General features: G+C 36.6%; 1 protein-coding gene across 2 annotated transcripts in view; it reads left to right on the forward strand.

The window, feature by feature from the left end:
* Window positions 1–12,382, forward strand: part of LOC110680236 (jmjC domain-containing histone demethylation protein 1-like) — a 74,571-nt gene extending 62,189 nt beyond the window's left edge. For both annotated transcript variants that reach the window (XM_021856051.1, XM_021856052.1), the window contains one exon: window positions 9,004–12,382. In XM_021856051.1, coding sequence (XP_021711743.1) covers window positions 9,004–10,542 — 1,539 coding nt within the window. In that variant the 3' untranslated portion in view covers window positions 10,543–12,382. The remainder of the gene's footprint in view (window positions 1–9,003) is intronic.
* The last annotated feature ends 11,041 nt before the right edge of the window (window positions 12,383–23,423 follow it).

Genomic DNA, 23,423 nt, shown 5'->3' on the forward strand with positions numbered 1-23,423 from the left:
TACCGAATAGCACTTTTCGGCCTTCGTCCGAATACCGGTACCGTAAAATGGGGCGAATAGAAACACTCTCCGACATGTTTGAATGTGTACAACTTAAACCGTGTAGATAAAAACCATTTTTATTACTCTCAAATATGGATCCCGTCTTCCTTAGCTGAGACCCCAATTGCCGTTAATAAAACAAAAATTATTTCATACAAATATTTGTGAAAATGTGGTATGTTTCTATTCACCCCGCAATGGGGCGAATAGAAACACTGTTCAGTAAATATCAATACTTTTTTCATTTAAATGAAAAATAAACACTTGTTCGAGTGCATCTTAAAGAAATATCATAACAAAATCACCTAGTAAAGAAAAAAAAATGAAATTATTAAAAACAATTTCAATTTTTGATCATGTTGCAAATTGTCAAAAATGGCGGATGTTTCAAGCTATCTAAAATTGTTGAGATTTCACTATTTTCTTCTTATTTTGTTTAAGCAAAATGTAGCAAAATTTATGATTTGAAAATAGTCTGTCGATACTCTGTTACTATTGAACTAATGGGAAAAAAATATATTTCAGTAGGTTTTTAAAGTTTATCTTTACATAATAGACGCATTTCTACCTGTAGGTCACTTTGTTTCTATTCGCCCCACTTTTTCTATTCACCCCGTTTTACGGTAGTTAAAATATTGTAATTCGGCCAAACGAATACTACTAATTTAGTAGATATGTTAACAAGATAAGTGCTGAAAGATGCCACGTGAGACATTTAGCAGGTTCTTCGCAAGATAACAATATGTTTGACAACTTTCTGCTGGATTTCAAGTAAAAGCTGGATTTCTGACGAAATTGGTTTTATGATAAAACTTTTATCTATAAATTTACATTTACATTTCAGCTCTAAAATTTCTCCAAAATGCTATACCAGGATTTCATTCAGAGTTGTTTCCAGCCAATCCAGTTTTCCACCGATTTTTCCAGTAATTACTCTAGATCATTCGATTCCCACAGTAGTTTTCCAAAAAAAAAAATATCTCCAAGGGTTTATTTCAGACTTGTTGAAGAAATTCGTTGAGGGGTTTTCCAGGAACTCCTACAATAATTCCTCAAGGAGTTTTTACGTCTTTTTTCAGTTATTTCCCCAGCCATTTTCATATGAACTCCTTAGTGACTTTATATACGGATTATTTTAGAAATGGCTTCAAAATTCTTCCAGGAACTACCTGAACATCCATTTAGAACTTTTCCAGGAACTCCTGACTAAATTGTACTAGTGATTTATCATGAGTATCCTCCAAAAATGTCTATAAAAAATTCTTAAACATTTCATCCACAATAACTTCTACAGTTTTCCCAGACAATGTTTTTAAGGTGAAACAGGTTGGAATCTAACTTCTAAGATTGCACTGGAACTTGAAAGGCACTAATCTCGCGAAAAAAGCATCCCAAGACAGTGTACTTTTTATTTTGGCATTGTGTACTAGTAGAAAGCTTAAAATAAGAAGATCAGTAATGTTTGCATACTATTTCTCCAGTTTTGTGCCTTTGAAAACGCGAGTAGGGTCACAAGTCGGCCATTGTGACGGCCATCTTTGAACTCCGAGATGTTTCACCTTAAAGGAATACCTCCAGAAAATTATACGAGATGTTATCCAGAAATTCAATCATTGGTTGAAATTTTCTTGATATAACAATAATTAGTTTTTTTTTCTGTGAGTTGTGCAATAATATTTTAAAAATTTCCTTGACAATGCCCTGGAAAAAAATCTATGATAATTTTTTTGAATCTCAATGAATTTTTGCTTGACTTTCATAAATAATCATAGGAGGGATCTCTGGAGTAATTTTTAAAGGTATCCTCTGAGAAATTCTTGGTTGCAATCTTGGTTGAACTGAACAACAATTCTGAGCTCATGAAATTGTCCTAAACAAAAATCATAGACGAAATCTCTGGATTAACTCCAAGTTTTTGTTGGAATCATTTTTGAAGAAAATCATGGTGGATTCTCTGGAGTGTTTTCTGGGGATTTCCCCCAAAAATCCATATGAATTTCTTGGAGGTATATTGAACTAATGTCATAGGAAATTCCTTATGTATGCTGTTAAAATCATTACATGTATTCTTAGAACAAATACCCGCATACAATAATATGAGCAGTTATACTTGTAATTCCCAAATAGATATCCATAGAAAAAATGTTTGGGGACTGTCCATTAATTACGTAAGGGTTTATGGGGGGAGTGGGGGTCTGAGATTTCTTACGCGCCATACAATTTATTTTTAATTTTCATACAAAAAATCTTACCATGGGGGGAGGGGGGGTTAAAAAACCCCAAAAAATGTCTTACGTAATTAATGGACCGCCCCTTGGACGAATTTTCTGAAAAATTCTTATGAAGACTTTAATCTTGTGTTTGGTTTTTTTTATTGGTAGCTTATTGATTCCCGGACTGTCTTTTTTGGTCACTTTTTAGTTCCTTTTGGGTCTCTTTTTGGTATCTTTTTTTTTCAAGGCATAAGGAATTAACCGAGATCCGCACAGCCGAGTAGTCAGCAAACAAATTTCCTGGGATCTCGAGTATCAGTAAATCGTGCTTCGTTGCTAAGCAACCGGACAATTTGTTAGCTGAGTCTCGATTAAAATTGGAAAACCGAGATTCGCACAGCCGAACTTGTGAAAAAAATCTTAGTGTGTGTAATTTTTCTAGTCTTGATAAAAACAGGAGACCCTTTGAAGAGTTCTGATGTTTTTTTTTATGAATACCTGTAGATATTTGTAATGGTCCCGATGTCCCGTGTGCAGTTCGGCGAGGTTCTCGGAGGATTTTTTACTAGATAAGATGTTAAGTAGATCCCTGATAAGATGAGTAAGATTCATCTATTTTCGACATATCACTATTTTCGGACCATTCATACAATTCTGGCCCACTTCACATAACAGTCCGAAAATTGGCATGATATGTCGCAAATTGGTGCCTGTTCCCTACCTGATCAATGCTGAATTGTTTTTGAACAAATTTTTGTACGGAATACGTAAATTTCTTGAAGTAATTTTTATTGAATGCCTGCATGAATCGCTAGAGAAGTTTAGAAACTTAGGTATTCATTGAAACGCTTAAAAACCCATGAGTAACATCTGCAGGCATCCTTGGAGATATTTCAGCTTGATTAATCTAAAAAGGAAGGAAGAAGAATTCGTTATGCATTTTTTTGGATAACTTCAGCAAGTTCTAACATCTGTTACTGACAAAATCACTAATTGTATTCTTAAAGTAACTTTAACAGCACTACAGCAGATTGACCCAAAACCTATTCTGAAATAAAACCTTGATTGTATAAAAATAGCTTTGAAAAAACTTTCAAAGTACCAATGCAGACATCTGTGAACACTTCTTCAGGATTCTGAAATTTCTAGCGAAAACCATTGTGCATGTGTCGAAGAAATCACCTGAGGATACACTACCCATCATACATATTGATTCGCGTATGCTAAATTTTAAAGTTCTGTAGTAGGGAGCTGCATCCTATTCTTGGTACTTTTGATTCACTTCGGCATTTTTTTTTTTTTTTGAAAGCTACTGAGCTCATATTTGGCCACAACATGCGTCGTATTGAAGTGCTTATTGCAAAGTTTCAGACGATTCGGCCGAGAAAAACCCCATATGCTAAAGTGAATCATGGAAGTGCCGAAGTAGCTCTGCACCCTACTCAGTATTGCAACGATCCCATACTTCCAGTGGGAAGTGCAATAAACTCATTTCACGTGTGTAAAGCTGATCAAACTATGAATCATTATAAATCACGTGCTCATATGTAATTCGGACCAATTATAAAACAAAGCTGTCGACAGATCGACTCATTTGATACATTTTATTCCTTAAGGTGAAGATGCATCGAAGCCAAACCTCGAATTTTCAAGAGCACACATTTAGAGAACCTGACAACTGTTTGTGCTAAAACTCACTGGTCACTCGCTGGTGGTGACCAATCGATCACATTTTCAGCACGAACGGTTGTCAGGTTCTCTAGATTTGTGCTCTTGAAACATCGATATTTAGCTTCGATGCATCTTCACCTTACCTACGCTAAATTAATTGTTTTTTTTTGTTTTTTTTTTTTTTTTTTTTTTAATTTTGATTATATTGAGAACAGGCTTGACAGAAAATCCTCAGGAATGAGATGATTTTGACGTTTTTTGAGGAGTCAAAATTGAACTCAAAATTTTGTTATTCCAAATATTTATAGTATGTTTTACAGAAATTGTTAAAAACCACTTGCTCAGAATTTTTAGAATTCTTATCAGAATATTTTAATAATTTAAAAATCTTTCAGCATCCTCTCAGAATACACATTAGCCTTGTTTCCAACAGAATTCTCATCAGAATCGTCAAGGATTTTAATCTCAACCTTCCAAATTTGTTTTCAGAATACTCCTTCCAGGATTCATATCACATGTCTTTACTATTTTCTTCAAAATTTTTGCAGGATGCTGCTTCAATGCTTCAAGGGTTTTCCACAGAATCCTTCCAGGATGCTCAACAACGTCTATATAGAATTTTCAACATAATCCTTCCTAGATACTTATTGGAATTCATCCAGGATTACCATCGGAATCTTTTGAATATTCGAAACAGAATCCTTTCAAGGGGACGGACCTGGTGTAGTGGTTAGAACACACGCCTCTCACGCCGAGGACCTGGGATCGAATCCCTTCTCCGAAATAGTCACTAACAATATTAGTGACGTCTTCTTTCAGAAGGGAAGTAAAGCCGTTGGTCCCAGGGTTAAAAATCTCGTTGATAAATATAGAAAAAAATCCTTTCTAGAACTCTTATTAGAAACATTGCAAATATCTCACCTGAAATCATGATTTTCATAACAATTCTTCCACAATTCCACGATTCACATCAGACATTTCCCAGTATTGTCATCAGACACACTCCAGGATTCTTATCAGAAACCTTTAAGGAATTTCATCAGATATCTTTTAGGGAACATATCAGAATCCTTCCAGGGATTTCATTAGAAACCTCCTAGGATTCTTATTCGAACACATTCAGAATTCTCATCAGCTTCCTTCACGATTCTTATTATAATCCTTACAAGATAATTATTGACATCGTTTAAGGATTCTCACAAGGACCCTCCCAGTATAATAGGAAGTTCAAAAACAAAGCATTGATCTACCGAAATAGAAAAGTGGAAGTTTGTTATCAAACCTGAGTTCAGGCATAATGTTCGACCGTATACTACTCTACTTAGCTACTACTACTCTTATTTAGCTTCCGGTAGATTTACATTTACTAAACTTTTGTATTTCTCACGATGAGAACATCCTTCAAATTTGCATTTTTGTGTCACAAGATTTTTTTTCCTAAAAATATCAATTTGTATTCCGGAACCAAATACCTGAGCTACTGAATCAAATACAAAATGACTCCTGGTCGTTCAGAATGTTCCAACTTTAAAAGTTCCAATTTATTGAAACAGTTTTTAATATTTGATATTTTGCATAATAACTGTTTTTAATGATGAAAATCGGCCTTTTTTAACCAAAATCTGGGTTTTGATACTGGGCCTAAAATTATGACCTGCATTCAAAATTAGCAGAAATGCTTTAGATGGTCATCTTTTAGCGACTTGTGGAGAAAAGAGCACTCATTTTCCTATAATTGGGCCACGTGATTTATGGAATTAATCTATCTAGTGAAATATTACTCTATTGGTTTAGCTAAAGTATTGTTATTGAGAGCATCCCATTGCGCGTCAAACTGTGTCTGTATATCTTTTATTTGATGTAAAAGATACTCCTTTTCTAAACAATAAATCACACTTTCACTAACGTTTCCGTCGTAACACCGTCCAAGCCTTTGGAAAAGCTGTTTATAAACAATGGACTTCTTGGCTACCTTGCCTAAAAACCAAAAAAAAATCATAAAGATTTCGTGGATAAAAATACACAACGAGAAGAGTCCCAGATTCCTAGAATTGTTCCACTTGACTTATTAATTATTTCTATGAGTGCATCTAAATTTATTTGCGAATTTCACTCGAAACTTCCCTTGAAATTTCTCTATTGGTTGCGCTGAAGAATTACTTTCGATGTGCTGTAATTTCTGCTGCAATATTGCCAGAACTTCCCTGGGCTTGGGATTATATTTTCCAGGGAGCGATGAATTTTGATAATTGATCGCTGTTGTTAGTAGTTTTGATTAGATGTTGGGTAAATTTCAAAGCAATGGCAACCTTTTTATTACAAAATTTAGATTTTATCTTCTGACCTAAAGATTCTGGTTAAACTACTGTACTATGCAGTTGGGCTGCACTACGCTATCACTCATCAAAATTACTTTCACTTCGGGAAAATATAATTTCAAACTGGCGAGAAGATTACAGACTGAGGGTGGGTTAGGAGCACAATCAGACCCTTGAATGTGCAATGTGGGGTAGTAATTGGGAATGCCATTGACGGTTTGTAATCTTCTACGAGGTTTTCGAAAACCAACAGGGCGCGTGCACCGGGTTGCGGATAGGAGCAAAGGGAGATCAATAGCATCTACCTAAAATAATAGAGCAAAAAGCCGTTCCATGATTAGGTAATGTTAAGCGATCTTCTATGGTGTTCTAGTACTATAAAATTCTTCACTCACTGGGAATTCTGGCCTTGATCATATCAAAAGTGATAAAAACATAAAATAATACCTAATACTTAATAAGTACAATGTAGCTTTAATGTAGTAATAAATGAAATAAAATCAATTTTCTATACTTGACAAGGTTTTGAAGACAATCAATGAGTGAAAGAACTACCTATTAGAAAAGTCACATCAGCTAAGTCTATACATATACAAATGTTGGTCATAGGGTCATGGCGAGCATTCGATATGTATGTCTATGACTGATTCTGATCTAATAGGGGCACTAGAAGACCACGCGGACAATTTCGAAACAAATTATTTTTATACATCGGTCTTACGTTCCGAAAGGCTCAGCTATGCTGCAAAGTAATTTTATAAGTTATTCATTACTGCTGTTTAATTGTTTATAATTCTAACAAAACTACATAATTAACTCATTACTAATCACTGTTCCTATTTTCTCTTTTTCTCTCCTTCTTATCTGTTGCATGATTATGAGCATCACTAATATAATGCATGAGCATGCACAATAAGAATAATTTCAGGATTGAAAGCAGTACATGGATACCTGGATAGAATAGCTTCGAAAAGGGCGCTCAAAATATAATATTTCTGGTCAGGGAAGTATTTCATCAAGGGTATGTAAAATTTTTCCATTATTAACACCTAGATCACACAAACAAATGAACTAATATCAAATATTTTTTAAATATTTTTATATAAATCAGCATCGTCAATCAGTGTAAAAACAGATAAAGTTTGTAAAGTTATCACCATCGATTCAATTGCGCTCTGTATAGTAATGTTCATTCAGTATCAAAATCTCCTAAAGCGTCGCATTGTGCCATCAGCAGCCCTTAGCATCACTCTCATATTGTTATTATTTTGTTGTTTATAAAATTTCTAGAAAGCGATCAGCATATTCTTTCTTACTTGTACAATGGCCGATCTATTTGGAATTTTAATAAGTCAAATCAAACTTCAAAACTCAAATTAAATTGCTTTCAGCACATTTACATTTTGCAGCATTAATCGCATTACTGTGTCAAGTCTTCTCCATTCCCTATACCCTACCCCAACCCTTCTTATCCTTTCCGATGGTGTTCAAGTGGTCCGCATAGACTATTACGGCCATTACCTATCCCTTACCCCGGCTTTGGACTGACTTGCGCCCTCATTGCCCCACCAAACGCTGCAAAATGAAAATGAAAATGAAATATTGCCAGAACTTCTGCTACGGATTACTTCGGGAAGAATTATCAGCACTTTCCTGAAAAATTTCTTTTAGGATCCCTGAACATCGTAGAAAAATCGCACTTAGAATGCCTGGCGATGTACAGACGAGGAAAAAACATGGAAATATTACTTAATTCTTGTGGAAGTTTCTGAAGAAATTTTTATATCCTGTAAATAAAAAATAAAATAATATGTTAATCAATCCACAGTCTGGGAAGTCTCCCTTCTGCGCCTACGGTAGCCAGTATTTATAGCTCAGAAATCCCGTAGGTACGAACAAGTAAAAGGTACCAGAGTCATAAGAAACATCACTTGAGATAGGTAGACATGACAGAAATATCCAGAGCATCTCTCATTGGGAAATATCTGGAATAATTCTTAGAGGAATCAAATAAATCAGGAACCTGACATTTATGAAAATTACTCGAAGGGAATTCTACCAAACATACCTTGAGAAAATTTAGGATTCACAAGAAAAAGTTGCTGTTTGGGATTGTCGGTGAAATTGTAAGAGGGATAGAGAGTTTTGCTATCCTAGGCAGGCTTATTCCAGAGCAGACCTTCTGATAAAAATCATAAAAATAGTTTTCCAAAAAAACAAAAACTTTTACTTTTTATTAGTATTCCCTGCTACCTTATAAAATCCCAAACTCCTTACAGGAATCCAAGGTTTTTTTTCTGAAATGCTTCCTTTTCAAAAGCTCCAGCTTGCCTGCAGAAAACCCATCTCTGATTTTTTTTTTCTAATAACCTTAGTTGCTTATAGGAATCCCTCAAGATGTCTCGGAAATCCAGAAATATTCCTCCGCTGATCTAGTTTTCCCCCCATTATTTACAGCCGCCTCCCGGAATTTCTACCTATCTTGCGGAATTCCTAATTTTGTTTATAAATACGAATCTTATTTCCAGCACTAAGCATTTTCGAGGGTAGGCATCGCTATGTAACCTATATTTTATGAAATTCAATAACTCCAACGTCGGATACGCGTTAATTCTCAATAGGTTATTAGTATACTAGCTATTCATATGATTTGTTTTATGTTAAGTTCGTGATAGGGTTATAGCAAATTTCCATTCTGCTAAACTACCATTATGTCATAAAACTAATTCCCCATAAATTCTGAATGTCCCTCTTTGCAGCCCCGCCACTTCCGAGCGCGCCAGAAATCCTCGGACATTCGCCGGATGTCGGTCAGCAGCGATGCATCTTCGGTTCACAATGCCGACCTGGGCCGGATAGGTGGTCCATCGGTGATCCAGCAGGCCGTGAGTAGCAGCGTCACCTCAGGCGGCGTCCACGGCACTGGACCGGGAGATATGGCCGGTAGGAGTCCGGTTGTGGTTCCACGGTTCCAGAACGATATGCTGTATGATTTTGCCGTTTCTGGGAATGCGGTGATTGTCGGTGGTAATGGGGGTAATATATTGCTGGAGCGGAAGCCGAAAATTAAAGACGAGGACGTTTCGAGTGGATCGGAGCAAGATCACGGTCAGAAAATGGGTATGATGATGCCGGCAAATGTTCCAGTAAAGATGGAAATCAAAGAAGAACCGATGGAAGCTGGCCACAGCAGTGGTTTGAAGAGAGACGGCGAAGGAGGAATGGGAGCGCACCCAGTGGGCGGTATGGTAGTACCGAAAAGGCGGAAGAGTGATGACGGGAACAGTATGTGTAGCAGTATGCAGGATTCGGTGGACATCAGTGAACACAATCACAGTCTCCCGAGGAAGAAGTCATCGCTGAGGACCCAACTGGCACATCAGATCCATAGCTCATCGACGAAAACTATGAAGAAACCGTTGTATCCGGTGAGGCCGGCCCATGTCCACACACCGGTCCTGTCACAACCCGGGAACTATGCATTGGACCCGACCTGTTTACTGGCAGTATTCCGCTATTTGCCACCCGAAACATTGGTGACGTGTTCGCTGGTGTGCAAAACCTGGTCCAACATTTCGGTGGATCCCGCACTGTGGAAACGCATGAACTGCGCTGAGTACAAACTTACTGCTAGTCTACTGACGGCGATTGTTCGTCGTCAACCCGAGCACCTGATCATGGATTGGATCAGTCTGGGAAAGCGCCAGGTAACTTGGCTGATTTCACGAATCCCCGGATTGAAGCATTTATCCCTCCAGGGAACACCGATCCAAGCGATTTTGGGTCTCCACACCTGTATGTGTCCTCCTTTGCAAATTCTCGATCTCAGCTTCGTAGCCGGATTAAACGATTCGGCCATCCGTGAAATTCTGTCCCCTCCGAAGGATTCCCGTCCAGGTTTGGCGGACTCCAAGTCGCGCTTGCGTAACCTCAAAGTTCTGAAACTGGCCGGAACGGACATCTCGGATGTCGCTCTGCGTTACATCACGCAGGGTCTACCGAGCCTAACCCATTTGGATCTGTCCTCCTGCCAGAGGATAACCGATGCGGGAATCTTCCAAATTGGTACTGCGCCGGCGTCGGTTAAGACCCTGGTAGAACTTGATCTCAGCTGTTGCAAACTCATCACGGAGACGTCCCTCGATCACTTGATCAAGTGTGACGCCCTGACGCGGCTCGATCTGAGTCACGTGCCCCAGGTGACGACCCAGGCCGTGATCAAGTTTGCTTCGACGTCCAAAAACGATCTCCAGCTGCACGACATCAAGTTGGTGGACAAGCGGAAAACGGCCCAGTAGATGGGATGAGTAAGGAACATTGTTCTGAGATAATACGCTTCTTACCGCGCTCGCTGCCATCTTTAGAATTTAGTTGAGAGTTTAATAGAAAAACCGGGGAAGAGCTGTAAGCTGGCTGGCAATGCATTTGATCATCTACCCACTAAGGCAATTATGAGACAATTAAGTATAGGGTGATGATCGTTGGTAGGAGGAGCCAATGTACCGGAAACCTTGTGCTAGTGATTTTCCTCACAAATTTTTCTCTTGATCACAATATTGTAGTAATGTAGATTTGAAACAATTAAGGATACACAATTTACAACTTTTCGGGCAGATCAGTGTGACCGCAGAAGAATTAGAAACCTGCTGAAGAATGAAGAGATAAGTGTGTATGTGTTTGTGCTTGAGTGTGTATGTAACATAGACTAGTTTTACTATCCTTTTTTTGTAAGAACTTAAGGTTGAAGACAATGGCGTGAGGTGAATGTGTGACTGCTGGAAACTGCATTTGAAATAAACGCAATTAATGAGAGCCATCCGAAATGCATAGTGATTGTTATTGCGAGCATCCCGTTTCGCGTCAATCTTTGGTTGTATGTCTTCTATTCGATAACAAATTTCCTCCTTTTCTCAACAGTTAGTCACACTTTCACTAACGTCTTCGTCGTAACACACAAACCTATACCAAAGACTACGTTCTAAGTTTCATGATGAGTAACAAGTTTAATTTTCCTGTTCCAATATTAGCGATTTCTGTTCTGACTAGCCATTACGAAGTAAAGCGTGTAATGTTAAAGTAAAAGATTTCCGTTTTTCTGCGAAAAACATCCCTTAAAACAAGAAAGATAGATCAAGACGACTACGTAAAGGCTTTCAAAACACAAAGTTCGTACCGATGCATATAATACTAAGAGCGAAGCGGTGTTACTTAACATGGAAGATGAATACATTATGCGGTCGATCTACTGTTGGCCGTACTAACAGTTGCACATCTATTACGGAACGAATCCTTCAATGTCAAGTTCTTTTTGAATATTCTGCTCTAGTACGATCGACCCTTGAAATTTTTCGAGAATTATTCATTCGTTTCGCCGGAGATATTAGCCAGTCCTGTTCCAAGTCTTCTTCTCCTCGATTAGCTTATTTTCAACAAATGATGTGTAGAAAATCGATCTAGATACGTTAGTATCAACAATTGTGGTAGTGTTTGTCGTTTGTTCGTTGTGATTGATTGATTTAAAGCATATGGTAAGAATCCTTTTTGTACGCTTAGTTGCACACCGTCGTCCAAAAGGCAAGGATTCATCTCGATTCTATTGTGTAACCTAGTTGCTACGTTGTATTTAGGAAAGGACGTGTAGCAAAAAAGCCTTAGATTACGTTTACTTTTAACACCCACTGATGAGCCATTTTTACACAAACACTCAGTAAACCAATATATTTCTTGTGACGAATTTACCTTAACGACTTTCGAATGTGTGTTACAGTAGTTCGCACCGTATTGTGTCCGCGACCATTTTCCGCGTGTTATATTTAGCGTAGACGATAGGTATCGAATGCACACACACAAACACACAGCTATTATTGCATGCAAACCAGAGCAGAAAACCTTATTCCCATAAGTATAAGATAGTACAGATTAGAAAAAGAAGCATAGTTTAGCGCCCCCTCCGAATAGTTGAAGCAAACACACAAATATGATGGAACTAAGCATTAATAGATCTAGGGTCAGACGAGAAGGAGGTACCTTTCTGTTTAAGTATAGTCTATAGTAAGAATACCAGTAGTGCAAGCAAGAGAAAGTTAATCCCTGGAGACGCCCAATCTAATGTTTGTAAATAAATTGGATGAATAATAATGGCTGCAGTTTTCTCGTCGAAGTCGAGCATCGCCTCGGAAGCATATAGAGAAAGCCCTGCTGAAACTTTATTGCATGTAGAAACTTCGAGGTAAGTTTTATGAAACTTGTCCAAAGCGAAAAGTAGATTCACAGTCCTATGATTTCTTCGTCTAGGAAACAAGATGTCCTCGTTGGAAGATCCGCGTGTTTGAGGCGGGTTTCTACTACTTCATTGAACGCTGTTAATCCGGTAAGTTTTGACCCCAGTTTTAAATTCAATTTTTTGAAGTCTTGGAAGCTTTGGAATCAAGGGCGTAGCCAGAGGAAGGCCGACGAAAAAAAAAAACCAACTAGTTTGCTACGAAAGTTAATATAGGGTGCAGAGCTACTTGGGCACTTCCATGATTCACTTTGGCATGGGGAGTTTTTCTCGGCCGAATTGTCTGAAACTTTGCAATGAGAAGCATTCTAATATGACGCATATTATGGGCAAATAAGAGCTCAGTAGCTTTCCAAAAACAAACCACTGCCGAAGTGAATCAAAAGTGCCAAGAACAGGATCCGGCTGCCTATTGTTTCAGGGTGTCGACTACCTGGAAAAACCTGGAAAGTCTGGGAATGTCAGGGAATTCAATTTTTGACCTGGAATGTCAGGGAAAGTCAGGGAATTTCACTTAAAGTCAGGGAAAAATTATCTATCAATACTATACTACAACATTAAACGAGTTGCTTATCTGCAAAGTTAGGCCAACTCAGCAATACAATAGTTAATAATCATGATGTTTACATTGAATATGATAGCTTTTCTGGACGAAATGGGTTATTAATCTTTCAAAATAGCAGTTAACCATTGAAAAACGCTGCTGTTCGTAGTAGAGTGAACTATATTTGGCTATATATAAAACCCTTAGAATTTCAAATTTTGTAAATGTGATGAATTAGGGTCCAAGCGTTACTTCAGGATATTTATCAGGAGCTTACTTATAGTGATTTCCAGGTTAATTAAAATAAACTCAGAAAATTCTCCAGAAATTCTGGAGATCCTTATGTAATTTTTCTAATCATTTCCTCAAGTATATGACACATTCCAGCGTAACGCGACACCACGAGGAACCGACTTTCATTATCAAATTAGGCATGTTCTCGGAAATATGCCTTGTGACCATGTGATAAAACAGCATATTAAATGTACTTGATGTTGTGACATTCATTTTGAAACATAACACTGCATATATGGTAATTAAAAGCAGTTGCATTTCGTAACGCGACACCATCGCTGAAATGCACTTTTTTAAACGTCACTCTATAATCGCCTATATCTGCTCTGCTATATTTTTTACAATCCGGGTTTGTTTTAGGCAATCCTTCTATGTATTGATAAGAATCAGAGTGTGACTTCAAACTGGATGGAAATAATGAATAATTGCAGAAATCATTGATTTCATTTTATGAGCGCCGCGTTACGCTTATCTTCCTACAGTGTTCTGCAAATGGTGTCGCGTTACGCAAAAAGCATTTTTTATTTATATTGATAAAATCGGTAATATTGCTTTCGGGTTTAAGAAAAAATGTATATCGAGTATTGTTATTTGTTTAATACATTCGACATTCTGCCTCACAGTGGGGTAATTTGATCCGACACTGGTTAAAATTAATTGAATGTTTCTGTGAAACCTTTTGAGAATGTCGTGCTTTTTAAAGCGTAGATGGTACTTGTGGTCACCATATAAATTTGACTAAATGCTTTGCAATAATGTCAAGATATTTCTGTGATTTTTTAAGAATGTTTTCGGTACAGTGCTTTCGGATGGCGGCGCGAATAATCTTGAGCTTTGATACATGTTAGAATGATTGAATTTGATTGTAAAATAAAATTATTTAAACCTTTCAACGATGTACTTTTAAAAGTATGCTTTCGGCAAAGTCGACAAGCAGACATTTATGATTGTCGGAACTATCCGAAATTCAATAACACAGTGGAGTTAATGGATCTGATAAATGGGTAAAATTATAAAAAGATTCAATAAATTATTTTGAGAATATTGTTTCAGAAATTTGTAGACGACCATAAAAGCTTCCCAATGATGGGACGAAAAATATGTAGAGCTGCTGTACAGTGGGGTAATTGCACTTGTTTTTGGGTGTAAATTTTTTAATCGTTCCTTTGATCTCTTTTGAAGATGATGAGAATATCCGATGTACATTCAATTTTTATAATCGGCTGGTTCAGACATACCGTGTGCAAGTGTTTATGATTTATTAAAGGTGGTCTGAAGGATACAGATTTTTGTGGCACAGGGGTGTAATTGAACCAGATATTGGGCCAATAAAATTTCAACGTAGCCATGTAGCCATGCCTCCCTCCCCTTGGTTATGCGACCTTGCCGCGATGGGAGGGCATAATCCATTAGCCCATATGATGGAAACCAAAGGCGTAACCTGTAGTGGTGGTATCACATTTTGGCATTTTTTGCTTAAAACCGCGTCATAATTCATATGGCATAGACGCAATAATATCTCGGATGTGATCCAACGGACATTCTGCGTCATTGATAGAATTGATGCCCATTTCAAATAATTAATCTATTCGAAGTGGACATTAATACTATTGGTGACGTTCAGTTTGCCTTTTGCTAACCAGAATGATCCGTAGCCACTCTTACTATTAGCTAGCTAGATACATCGTTATCATATACGACGTAGGGAATACTTAGGAACTCTTAGGAAAATGACTAGTAGATTCACTGAGTAGAAATAAGTGGCGACAATCTTATTTTAATATGGTTTTTACATTGCCATAATAAGAAATACCGCTTTTGTAACAGCGGTATAAACAATCTAATTCCAGCTTCATTTTCGAAAAATTTACAAGTAGAAAGTATGCGTTGTGAAGCATTGCATTTGCCACCGAAAAGTGAATCTTGTAGGAGACTGTAATAGAAGCCTAAGGTAACTTTACTCTTCAATATTCACTATAAAAATGACTATGGAAAGTAAGACGCTGAGATCGATCATTAGGGTACACTTGCTAGTTTGGAAAATTTGTTGAACAGACAAGGAAAGCGACTTTTTTCTTTAGGGATATATGAACGTAATGACCAATAAATACTTTTAACAGCAAAAAATGAAATTAACTAGAACTACTACTAAACAGCCTAACTTTGTTAAGACTTGACGACACTTGACATTTAAGACTCTAATCTTACGTAAAAGACACTAGTAATCAGAATAGCACTTGAATGACAAATTATTCAAAACCATTTCGACTAGACAGTATTAGTAATGCACTACTAATTCAAACAAATTCTACACTACTATTTCAAACAAATTCTAGTGGAGCTGCTGATTTTCATAATGCTTCCTTTTCTCAAAAGCAAGTGAATGTGGGTACTTTTCAAAAACTACCACCTCACAATACTAATAAAAAACAGTGTTCATGTGGGCGCCATTTCCTAGTCCGTCTGAGTATTGGTCCTGGTAGAGGGGAAACTTGGCAAAAGCCAGACCGAGGGTTCAGCCTTGACAAATTAAGCTGTCAGACAGCTCCAACTGAATACCATACAAAAAAAAAAAAAAATTCAACGTAGCCATGTAGTATTTTGAGGATCATGTTTTAGCAAAATTGTTAAGGACGTTTATGGTCTCAAAATAGTGATCTGAATATCATGGAATTCTACCGCACAGAAGAGTTATTAAATCAGATTATTAGGCGAAACTGTGAATACATTTTAACTCCTAAAATTCAGTTCCTCAATTATTCAACCGATTGTTTGAGATTTCATTGAAAGGAAATAGTTGTACCAGATTTAAGCGTTGGCGCAATTCTTCTGAAACCTTCCACGTTGTAGTGAGAGGTAAATAGGGTAGGTGTACCAGTTATGGACATAGTGAGTCCCTATTTCGCCATACGTGATTACTTTAATGTCTTCCAATTTTGAAAATGTTTGTGTGTTGTAGTAGTATATTTAACATATATCTTGATGTAAAAACATTCAAAAAGATTTAAAATGTGATAGTTATTAAAATTTTACATATGGCCAAATAGGGAACTACTATGGCCATAACTGGTACACTTTCCCTATGTTTCTTTTTTGCACAAAGCTTTGGTTTAGGTTTGGTTTTAAGAATGGTTGGTTAATATTCATAAAAAATATCAATTTATAAAATCATCCAATCAGGGCTGCCATGGGCCACTACAACTCCCTTTGTAAAATCCACAAAACTGGTCGTAAAAATCATCCTAATCCACTGCGCGTTTTTTTAACACGTAAACAATCATAATTATAGAACATATAAAATTTGTAATACACGTATAATTGGGGGCATTTCTTAGCCGAGTGGTTAGAGTCCGCAGTCATGTCTGGGTTCCATTCCCGGTCGGTCCAGGATCTTTTCGTAAAGCAAATTTATTTTATTTCCCTGTGCATAGAGTATAATCGTACCTGCCACACGATATACGAATGTGAAAATTACAACTTTGGCAAAGAAAGCTCTCAGTTAACAACTGTGGAAGTATCATAAGAACACTAAACTGAGAAGCAGGCTCTGTCCCAGTGAGGACGTAACGCCAGGAAGAAGGAAAAGTATAATTTGTATTGAAATTAAACACCACCTTGATCACCGAAGTTTGTTGCAAAATTAATCAAATTAATTATTATACAACGTAAAGGATGAATGTCAACATAGTTAAATGTCATGACAAGACATCCAGAAGATTTAAAAAAAAAACCTACTTGTCTAAGTTGATTTTTACGAGATGACCATTTTTTACGGTTGCTGCAGATCCTCTCAAAAGCTTTATAATGGCCACCTATATCCAAGAACAATCTCAATCATCCGTTATGTTTAGTAATTGATTTCTGATATGTTTTGAAAAAAAGCGCAGTGATCCAGGATGATTTTCACGAAATGACCACGTTTACGGATGTTCCGGATCTTCCGGAGGTCATTATTGTGACCACCTAGGTCCATGAACAATTCAAATAATCTATTGCGTTTTATAATAAGGAGTTCTGGTGAGTTTGCAAAATAAAAACTGTCTTGGATAATTTTCATGAATTGACCATTTTTACGGATATTCCGGATTATCCGCTGGAGAACCACGTTGTTTACCATCGAAGCCAAATATTCTACATGTAAGAGACTATTCCTACACTAAACGGCACCTGTCTGATAAGATTTGGGTCACTAGCCATTAAAAACCAGAGCTACTTGATCAGATTTGAGTGAAAAACAAGAGAAAACAGACATACCCACATTTTACATAAACGGGGAGGGTTTTAGTGGGGTGGCACCAATGCTGAAAGCTAGTATAACTTTTTCCATCTACTAAAAATCAAAAATTTCGAAAATCTGTTGTAGCATTGCTGAGAACGAGCATTTTGAAATTTGTAGTTTAATCCTGAAAATTTACGGTAAAAATTTACGTAACGCGACACCAAAACTTTGCACCTAGTGTAACTTTTCGAAAAATGGTCCGATTTTCAATCTTTTTTATGGAAACACGTATCTTGACGAGTAGGAAGAGAATCCAAAATATAAGAGTTCTATAAGAAGTATTTATTTTACAATGTCAAAAATAAGGCTATTTTCGTAACGCGACACCATAATAATGTGATTATTTGGAAAAATACGTTTTCAAAGAACCAATAATTTGTTTGAAAAAATTAAACCCGCACATAACAATGTCATCTAATACCCTTCTAGTCAACGGATAAGACAATTATATTACACTTGATAAACTATGATACAGGGCTATTATGAAAATGTTGTTTAATGTCTCAATTTCTCACCAATAAATTATATAAACTTTATATAACTTTTCAGGTATGTTTTTCACTGTATTTTCAATCAAATTTATGTTTTTTATACAATTCAACATATTGTCTTTCATGTTCTGCATGCTTTGGAAATATTTCAGAGTTTGAATTTTTGATATCCTGGCGTAGATGTGCGTGGAATGTGTCATATACTCTGCAATTCCTTCAGAACTTGTTAACCATAGAATTTATAGGACGTTGCGACCTTCTTATGGATTGGGTCATCATTAGTTTTCTTCCTGATTTACACTTCCTAAGGATATTTCTCCAAGATTATTTTTTTAATAATTCGTCTAAAGGAAATTTCAAGGAATTTGGTTTTAATGAATTTGTTCTGCGATACATTGAAATTTTGTGAGATTTCTTAAAGATACTTACAGAAGAATGGATTATAGAATTCTTGGATCAATTCCTCAGAGAATTGCTAGAGGCACGACAAATTAAAGAAAGGCATCAGAAATGATCTGACTTGTAGTTAGAGCTATGAATTTATAAAGAATATTCAGTTATCGCAAGTCTAAAATATTAATTAAAACAAATAAGTTGTAACAAAGCATCTCAAAGTATCATTTGAAAAAAAAAAAAATCGAAATAAAAAATGCATTTTAGTAAAAAAAAAATCAGCAATTTAGAAAAAAAAAAACTTTTAAGATATTCCTAATGGTATTATTAAACAATTTTTAGAGACAAATCTGGATATAATATTAATGAAATTATTGGAGATATATTTGCATTAGATTACGGAGGAATAATGTAAGATTTCCTGGAATAGTTCATAAATATTATTTTCTGGAATTAAAGAAATATGTATAGAGAAAAACTTTGAGGAGCTTATGGCGGAAATCTTAGAAGAGTTCTTTGAGGAGTATCGGAAAAATACGTTTAAGAATTTCAAGAGGGAAATTATTGTTGAATTCTTTGAAGTGATTCTCCGAGAAAGTTCTTTGACAATGCCTGCAATTCTACCACTAAAAAGGATGGTGGATCTTTATGGTTTGCATCTTATATAAAATTTGGTATAGATAGCGGAAGGTGTAAAAATGTTCGTTTACGTCTGAAATTTATAAAATCATTTTTAAAGTAGTTCAGTATCTAACTTTTGCGCTTGAAGATTTCAACGGAGTATGATTAGTTGATGACTTAGGATTTACTATTGTCCATAGGAATATTTAATCATAAAACATTAAAAGAAAACGCACAACTACTCAGTTTAATCACTTGCTTCAAAAAATGCTCCAGAAAATTGTGTAACAGGCGTTTTTCTAAGTAAATATGTAGCTCAGTTCATTCATACGGCTTATACATTTTAATAAGCATCATAAAAAAAAAAATAGTCAGACATGTATCTTCTTGTACATATCGCAAATACCGTAAAGTGCCCTAATTCAGCGCAGTGCCTAATTCCGCGCATTTCATACAAAATTATTTATATATGGAAATACACATTAATATTTCAACAACTTTTAATGCTATTCGAGACTTTGATTTAGCATATGTTTGAATCACAAATAAAAGCAGATAGGGCATTTTTTCGCGGCATAAAAAATAATCAGCGAAGGCCCGTCGGAGTAGACGTCATTTTTCTAATTTTCTTAGCGTCCGTGCTAAGACTGTACGACAACAACAAACGCGATTTCTTTATCAAAAATATTTTATTTTTTATGCAATATTCCATGGAACTTTTTGCTACAGATATGTTTCATGGTGCTTCTATGAAATCTTATCAAATATTACCAAAATTATTGAGTTTTATTCAAAAAAGTATTGCGCAGAATTAGGCTACGTCCTTTTTCCATAATGCTTAATTCCGCGCACTGTTCTTCGTATAACAACAGACAAGTAAAACATGTTATAACCGTCTTCACATCTGTCTATTTCTCTGAAAAGTAACTTCATGCGTTCAGGGTTCTGAATTTTCGTATCAATGATGCGAAATCTACGATTTTTCGCACGTAAGGAGAATGCTTTTTTCGCTGCCTCACGTGAACATTTTTTATCGCTCACACTAACTCTCCCTGGAGCTTAGATGGAGGATAACCGAAGATCACTCCACTCTGGGATAATTTGTTTTTCACTCCATTATATTTTCGCTCACCAACTGCTCCCGAGAATTATCACTATGTGGATAAACAAAAACTAGTGCCGGCGACGGGATTCGAACCTAGAAAATTGCTAAAAACAACCGCGATGTGTGCACGCTAACCATGCTTCCACACCAACTTGACGAAAGCAGTTGTTAATTTGGTGCATAAAAGCAACTGCTGCTCGTGGTGATGGATACAGGAAAAGTTCTCAATGGATCGGAAAACAAACTTCTCACAGCTGCGGAAATGAGAAATTATCTATTTTCGCTTTGTTTTGTGGACGGATAAAATCACAAGGCAGCTTATCGCTGAAAATGGCTGTGAGGGATGAATCCATTATCGTGAGAGTGAGTGAGAATTCGGAAGCCTGCATACGTTTCATGTACAAGCGGCAGTACCCACATAGGCAGCGTCCATAAATGACGTAGCATTTTTTGACTAATTTTTGACACCCCTTCCCCTTTGTAGCCTTTTTTCCATACTTAATACATGGTTCGTAGCAAAATCGTAGACTTCCCCCTCCCCCTAAAATGCTACGTCATTTATGGACGGTCCCTGACAGGGAAAAATACCACGTGGTTTATGCACAGCCCCAAAAAAATAGTCTATAGAATTTAAAAAAAACTGAACGTAGACTTAAAAGTTACGGTTCATACAAAACTACGTTTTCTTTTACAAAAAGTGTTACGGAAGTGGAGGGGGTTGAAAATTGTCAATTTTAAGTGTTACGTAACGAATGGATGCAGCCCCTCATTAAAATTAATGTTAATTTGATTGTATCATGAGTGCGCGGAATTAGGCATTCTTCTGCGTGGAATATGGAAAAGCGTTTAAAAAATGCGCGGAATTAGGCAATTTCAACGAGTGAACTATTTCAAAAAATTCACGAATGTAAATTATGAATACAGTCTAGTTTATATTTTTCCCATAATCTAGAATAGATTTGCTAGCGATCCACCCATAAAGCTTTTTTTGTTGATGCAATACTATTTTTTAAGTAAACCATTTGAATCGTTTTATTCCTTAACTGCGCTGAATTACGGCACTTTACGGTAATACGTTTCAATTAATGGCGAAATAAAGACCTGTTCTTTGCAGTTTCTCAGAATTTTATGGTTCTTCAAGTAATAGATCAAAATTTAGAATGCCGTGAGACGTGTTCTGCGATATGTCAAACTTGGGTACCTTTTGTAGTACCAAGGAATCAAACGTACTACTAGATGTGGCACCAGATTATTCTGAGCCCAACTACTATATCTTTATTTCGTCTTAGGCAACTCAACTAATTCAGTGGTCTGGAATTTTACGGGAAAACGGCTGGAAGGTCAGGGAAAGTCAGGGAATTTCATTTTCAAAATTGAGTCGACACCCTGTGTTTGAATGTTTCAAGGATTGTTTCCAGTAACCATATTTATATAAAATTGCGCCATGATAAGCTAATCGGATAATTCTTGGAGTTCAACATAAAATCAGACTTCTGCCCAAAATCTTTCCACAAAACCTTTGTGCCAAGTCATCTTAAAACGTATTCATCCAGGAATTCTTAGAAGAACACACCGAAGCATTTGAAAAGAGAGTTTCACGTATTCCACAGGAATTTCACCTGGGATTCCTCTAGATGTTCTTCAAGGAATTTCTTCAATATCACCCCAGGATTTATCTCTAGAAATCATACATCGATGTTCTCCAACTAGTTGTAAGCTATGCCTCAGGTATTTTATAGATTAAAGCTTTGATATCCTGCCGTACACTTCTTCAAAGCACAAGGAGTTTCTATATTAATTGTTTCCAGAGTTCTAGCAAACAACTTACTGGGAAACTCAATGGGATATCTCAAACTATTTGTCTTAGATGGCACTTTCGGGAATACTTCTGCATATTTTTAAGAATTTTTTAATTTAACATTTAGTTATTTCTGAAAGTATTCTTTCTTAGCTACTAAGATTATAAAACGATTCCTACAGGAATTATTCCAGGAACACAGGGATTCGTCTAGATCTGTCTAGACGTTCTTCAATAATCATTCCAGAGTTTTTTTTTCTAGAAATCGTTTCCCTGAGTGCATCGAATTTCTCCAACTAGTTGTAAGCAATGCCTCAAGGTATTTTATAGAATAAAGCTTTGATATCCTGTCACACATTCCTTCAAAGCACAAGTTGCTGCTACGTAAATTGTTTCCAGAGCTCTAACAAACAACTTACTGGGAAACTTAAAGGGATATGTTAAACTATTCGTCTTGATGGCACCTTCTCAGGAATACTTCTGCATATTTTAAAGATTTTTTTAATGCATTTCCCCTCGAGCTCCGTCGGAAACTTCACCCGCTTTTCATTTCGCTTTCGAAATCATATATTTTTAAAATCCTTTTTCTTTTAAAATTTATTCAGTTATTTCTGAAGGTATTCAGAAAGTGCTCCTGATAACTCTTCAGGGATTATTATTATTTTTCTTTGTTAACGTGGCCTTTTTTTTCCTTGAAGAGTTCCCCACTTATAAAACACTCTTGAGATTCATAAACTCATCTAAAAATGTCTTCAAGAGTCCGTTTTCCTGACAGTTTCACTGAAAATCATAAAAGGAATGCAATCTTAGACTAATCAAAACAATTCTACAACTATCATGCTGGAATGTTTGCCTCAAGGTATTTTATGGAATAAATCTTTGATATCCTGCCGAAAATTTCTTCGAAGCACAAGCAGTTGCTACAAGATTTTTTCAAGAGTTCTTGCAAAGCACTTACTGGGAAATTCAATGGTATATGTCCAACTTTTCGTCTAGGATGAGACACCCTTAATACATTTTCCCCCGAACTCTGTCGGAAGTTTCTCCCGTTTTTCATTTCGCTTTAGAACTGGTATAATTTTAGAAATCACCAGAGTTTTTTTTCTTCTGAGTAGTGTTTGATCCTTCGTCCTTGACGCTTGCTCATGCGGGGGCGGGCGATGATGGCAGGATCAAACATGTCGCGCGTCGGTGGTACAGTAGTGAGAAAGTGCTCGGTCCGTTAGTAGTGTTTGATCTATTGATCGTCTCGCTTGCTCCTGCGTGGGCGAGTGACGAACACTTGTTAGGCGTACAATGCGATTATTGAATTATTTCGCGAATCCGGTTAGGCGTGATTATATCATGGATCGCATCACCAAACATTGGTGACTC

This window comes from Aedes aegypti, unplaced genomic scaffold (assembly GCF_002204515.2).
Source record: "Aedes aegypti strain LVP_AGWG unplaced genomic scaffold, AaegL5.0 Primary Assembly AGWG_AaegL5_hic_scaff_1089_PBJ_arrow, whole genome shotgun sequence".
NCBI classification, from domain to species: Eukaryota; Metazoa; Arthropoda; class Insecta; order Diptera; family Culicidae; genus Aedes; species Aedes aegypti.